Source organism: Octodon degus, unplaced genomic scaffold (genome assembly GCF_000260255.1).
Source record: "Octodon degus isolate 3935 unplaced genomic scaffold, OctDeg1.0 scaffold00026, whole genome shotgun sequence".
Classification (NCBI taxonomy): Eukaryota; Metazoa; Chordata; class Mammalia; order Rodentia; family Octodontidae; genus Octodon; species Octodon degus.
The window spans coordinates 16953400-16958966 of NW_004524602.1; the positions used below are offsets into that span (position 1 = coordinate 16953400).

The 5567-nt window shown below is 46.3% G+C and overlaps 1 protein-coding gene across 1 annotated transcript in view; it reads right to left on the bottom strand.

Annotated features, from left to right (window-relative positions):
* Mindy2 (MINDY lysine 48 deubiquitinase 2) overlaps positions 1 to 5567 on the bottom strand; it is a 62308-nt gene that overhangs the window by 19434 nt on the left and 37307 nt on the right. The window contains exon 8 of the mRNA XM_023712659.1: positions 1034 to 1176. Coding sequence (XP_023568427.1) covers positions 1034 to 1176 — 143 coding nt within the window. The remainder of the gene's footprint in view (positions 1 to 1033; positions 1177 to 5567) is intronic.

The window sequence follows — 5567 nt, forward strand, 5'->3', positions numbered from 1 at the left end:
GGGAGAAGGCTCAGGGGCCGGGGAGACGGCTCAGGGGTTGGGGAGATGGCTCAGGGGTTGGGGAGATGGCTCAGGGGCCGGGGAGACGGCTCAGGGGTCGGGGAGACGGCTCAGGGGTCGGGGAGACGGCTCAGGGGTCGGGGAGACGGCTCAGGGGCCGGGGAGAGGCTCAGGGGCTGGGGAGATAGCTCAGTAGACCTGAGTTCAATCCTCGGTTCAGCCAAAAAATTAAAATAAATAAATAAATGAATAAATAAATAATAGCAAACACTATATAAAGGTACTCTTTTTTAATTTTTCAATTTTTTGTTTTCTTGAGGCAGGGTCTCATTGCACAGTTCATGCTGGCCTTGAATTCATGTTCCTCCTGTTTTAGCCTTTTTAAAAATTTTTGAGATAGGGTCTTGCTTTGTAGTGCAGGGTGCAGGCAGGCCTTGACCTTTGTAGTACAGAGTGCAGGCTGGCCTTGACTACATAGCTTAGCCTGGCCTCAAAATGGTGGCAATCCTCCTACCTCAGCTTCCCAAATGCTGAGATTACAGCCCTGCGCTACCAGTCCAGCTGTCTGCCTCCTGAGTGCTGGGACTGCTGGGATGAGGTACTACCACTACCATACCGGCTCCCTCCCTCCTTCCTTCCCCCTCCAGAGTAGCCAGCCAATGGTGTGGCATGTACTATCATATTGAGTTTAATGCAAATCTTAGTTCTTCTAATTTCCTTTAGTGTTCAATTATAAACAGCCATCATTGAAAGTCATCCTTGTTTTCCCTCTAGGTACTTTTTTCTCTTAGAAAGTCAATACTTTTTAATGTAATCTGTGAAAAAGAAATTGAGAATTTAAAAACAAAAACTGACTTAAGATAATACTTCAGTGCTTAATTCATTCCCTGCTAAAGAACTACTACTTAATTACCATCACAATTTGATGATTAGGGTTATACTAAAATCTTTTATTTTAAGCAAATTAAATACATCTCTAAATTAAGCTGCTGTGACTTTCAGTAACAATTAAACAGCTATTTCTTTAGCATACCTTGTGTTTGGTCATGGTGCTAAAATGATTATTCCGAAAGAACACACAGAGCTCTCCCTCCTGAACGGTTGAAGTTAGTTCACATAGTCCATGGTATGTCAGTTGAGTGGCTGTATTGTTTAGAAACTGCTCAGCTACAAAGCCTATGGAACCAATGCATAATATTAGATAGAAGAATATTTCAAAATTTAAAAGTTATTCTTTTATTTACATTGTGTTCCAAATGTGTAGGAAGGCCAATGAATATAAGACTTTTATTACACAATGGCCCTAAATTTGAGGTTCATCTTTCTAACTGCTATGGAAATTGTGTCTATAGTCATTCCCATCCTAAAATACACATATGACGTTGGTTTTATCAATAAATATATTTATATTTCACCTACAAAAATGATTTCTAGCAGTTTACAATATAAAACATAAGACATAATAGCACTAAGTCCATTAAGGCAAATAAGAATGTTGGGAGCTAGAAATTTAAAAAGTGGGCTGGAAAGATATACGTCCAGTAGGTGCTTCCTCAGTGGCTCGGTGTTTAGAAATTAAAAGTAGCCTCAATACGCTATGGTAGGGCTGGTGAGATGGCTCAGTGGTCTAAAGCACCTACTTAGAACAAGCTTCGCAAAGCCCAGGGACCGCAGTTCAATCCCCCAGCACCACATGCCAGCCAGCCCCGCCCCCTGGTGGGCTGAGCTGGCCACACACACACACAAAATAAATAAATAAATATTTAAAAAAAAAAAAGTTAAAAAAAAAAATACTCTATGGTAGGGCCCGGGCGATTGCTCAACAGAATAAGCACTTGCCTGGCAAGCGCAGGGTCCTGAGTCCAATCCCCAGTACCAAAACAACAAAACAAAACAAAACAAAAAACCAAATACTCTATCGTGAGTTCTTCGGCTTTAATACCCAGTGTTTTTTGTTTGGGTGGGTTTTGTGTCCCAGAAATCGAGCTCAGGACCTTGTGCTTGCCAGGCAGGCACTGCCCTGTAGAGCTATATCCCTGCCCCACATGGGCTTTTAATAAAGTTCCTAGATGAACGCAACTCTTGTACATAGGACTGGATAGAAACACTAGTTTATCCTAATTCCCTCCAACATATGCCACATTAGGTAGATGCCACAAGCTCAGAAATTCTCTCTCCTCTTAATGAAACACACCCGCGAAGACACACACACAGCTGGCCCTCATCGCCTACACCCCCTGCACGGGGGCGCCCCTCCACCCTCAGGACACTTTCAGTCGTTCACAGACACAGCCCCGCCTGCAGGCAAGCAAGGCAGCGCTCCGCCTGGCCGGCCCTCACCCCACAAGCAGGAGTCCTCCGCACGGTCCACTCCGCGCCACACTGGCCGCGGCGCCGCGCCTTCTGCTTGAAATGCCCCAACGCGCGCGGAAGACGAGGCGCTGCTCAGGGCTCCTGAGAGCGGTCCCAGGCCGGCAGGGCCGCCACGTGCCTGGTACAAGTGCGCGCTGGCGCGAGCGCGATGCCGAGGAATCAGGAGCCGTGTTAGGAACAGGCTGCCCTGGCACAGAAGCGCGAGCTGCGGTGGCCGAGGAGGGCGCCGGCCAGCCTCCTAACGAGCGATCTGGCAGCCACCGGCCCTGGCGCGCGGTCACACAGGAGACGGCTGCTGCGTGCGAGTAAGGAGAAAATCTGCGCACCAATTTCTGAAACCTGTGTTTCCTTCTGTCTCCTCTTTTTGGGGGTCCTGGGGATTGAACTCAGGACCTATGCTACTGCGCTACCTCCCCGGGCCTCCTCTTTTTGTTTGTTCCCTTAGTCAGGAAGAAAAATCTCAGGAAGGGTAGGCAGGGAATCCAGAGTGCGATAACCGGGCTACGAGTGGCAGGATGACCCGAGTCCGGGACCGCGGCCGCCGGGCAGCGCCACCCTGAGGACTGCGTCCAGCGAGGCGCGTCACAGCTGCCGCTCGGAACCGGACAGGCTCGGCGGCATGAAGTGACTCGCCTAAGGTGAAAACACTAGTCACCATAAAGACCAGAACCCAGAAAATAGTTGCAGGAGAATCACTGGTGCTGACGGCTGCATATCCCAACTGAAACGCGACTCTCCCCAGATGGTCACACGCAGCCGGTGCAGAAGCACAACGCAGTGTGTTCCGCAATCCCAGCGCTCGCCAGGCGGAGGGAGGCGGTCTGCCTGGGCCAGGCCTCGGGGCCTCACGGTGGGCCGGCCAGGCGCTGTCACCGTGCCGCGCGCCCAGGGCACAGCAGGCACTTCTGGTCCGCTTGTGCCTTGTCCTCTTTACCGGACCCAGCCTGCTTTGGGGGCCAGCACCCCACCCTTCACTTTTATGTCGCTGAATAAACGTGGCCACTGCTTTAAAGAGAAGAGAGGTGCAGTCACGGCTGTGGAGGTGCAGCCTGGGAGCTGTACTCGGAGGACTGCTTTAGGTCCAAGGCGGAACTGCAACAGTGAGTTGAGGGCCAGCTTGCACTACACAGCCCCACCCTGTCGCAAAAACCAAAAAGTTAGAAGATGGACTCTAAAATTAGGCAAAACAGAGCTGGGGAGATAGCTCAGCACCACAGCACCTGCCTGGCAGGTGCAAGCTCCTGAGTTTGATTCCCTGTTCCAAAAATAAATACATAAAATTAGCCAAAAAGGAACAGAATGTGGAAACAGAAGGAAAGAAATCTGATTTATTAAAAAAAAAATAGTGCTTAATTTGGGTATCATGGTGGCACATACCCATAATTCTAGCATTGGGAGGCTGAGGCAGGAGGATCACGGTGAGTACATCCCGTGTCTCAAACAAAAACAACAAACCAAATTTTTTCCCCAGCATAATGGGCAAGACAATCTCTTTTCATTGCACAAACTGCACAGGTTTTCTTTAAAAAGACAGAAACTTATTTGATTCAGGGAAAGCAGGAATCCCAGGATATTGTATAGCGCCAAAAAAAGAAAATGCTTAAGGAATGACAGAACATAAAGAACATGGGAGGGTCTGGTGAGAGAGCTCAATGGTCTAAGTGCCTGCCTGGCAAGCGCAAGGACCCGGGTTCAGTCCCCTGTACCACATGCCCTGCCAGCCCCGGAACCCCAGGTGTGCCATGCCAGCTACCAAAAGTGGACATGGTGGCGCATGCCTGCAATCCAGTGCTGGGGAGGCTGAGACAAGAGGATCACTGTGAGTCCCAGCTGCATAGAGAGACCCCGTACCAAACAAACAAATAAGTAAATGATTAACAAAAGAAAAAGAACACAGGACCCAACATAAGGTCATACTTGGACAATTTAACGATCAAAAAGAGTAAGAATGAAAATGCATTATAGCACTGATAAAGAATCCATGCTTTATATTAATAGAGAAAGGAGGAAGAGAAAAAAAAGCACTCTTCTTTTTTACAGGAAAGAATAATACATGAATAATAAAAATACCAAGCTGGGTGTGAAAGTGCACACCTGTAGCCTAGCACTTGCGAGGCTGAGGCAGGAGGCTGTACAAGCTCGAGGCCAGTCTGGACTACACCGTGAGTTCAAGCCCAGCCTGAATTACAATGCAAACAAACAAACAAAAAAACCCAGAACAACCTGGCAGGCTACTTATTAATTAAAAAACAAAAGGGCATCATTACAATTAAAAAAACCTAGCAGGCACCACTTTGATCAAACTTAAACTTCACCAGAAATGGGACAACCAGAGCGATGACTCCAGATTTGGGGCGCTGTGAAGAGCTTGGTGTCATGTGCACGGCAATCCTGCCAAAAATGTTCAACTAAATCTACTCATAGAGAAATAATCAGAGAAACCCCAGTTGAAAACTGGCCTAAACTATTAAAAATGAGCCATGTTACAAAAGATTTCTTTTTAAAGCAATAAGAAAAGTATTAGAGATCTGTTGCATATTGCTCAAGACTATAGAACTCCTTGAGTAGAGCACACTGAACAACATGAAAAGCTTTAAGGGGCATTATGGGAAGCCAGAGAATTCGGAATAGTAACAGTTTATTAACAGTACCGCATCAGTGTTAAATTGCCTAGATAATTATAATTATTCAGGAGAATTTTATATAGGAGAGTAATTTCTTTTTCTTAGGACACAAATGATGAATTATTTATGGGTAAAGTGCTATGACATTTGCAACTGATTTCATGCTATTTAAGAAAAAATAAAGTATGTGCAGGAATACAGAAAAACAGCAAATAGCTACTTGTAGTGATGTATAATCTAGAACTCTGAGAGGCTGAGGCAAGACTGCAAATCTGAGCCCTGCCTAGGCAATTCCACAAGACCCAAAACAACAACAACAACAACAAAAGTAACAAGAACAAAAGGGGGCCTGGGGATACGGCTCAGTTCCAAGGCCCCGGGCTTGACGCCCAACGTGTCATGCTTCAAAACTCAACTAATCATGAAACAAACAACAAATATACAAAAAATTCAGCAAATATTTACTGTTAATAATTGGTGAATTTAATTAGAAGGTAAATGTTCATTGTGCTATTAAAACATTTTTATGGGTCTGAGATTTCCCAAAATGAAAGGCTGAGAAAAGGAAAT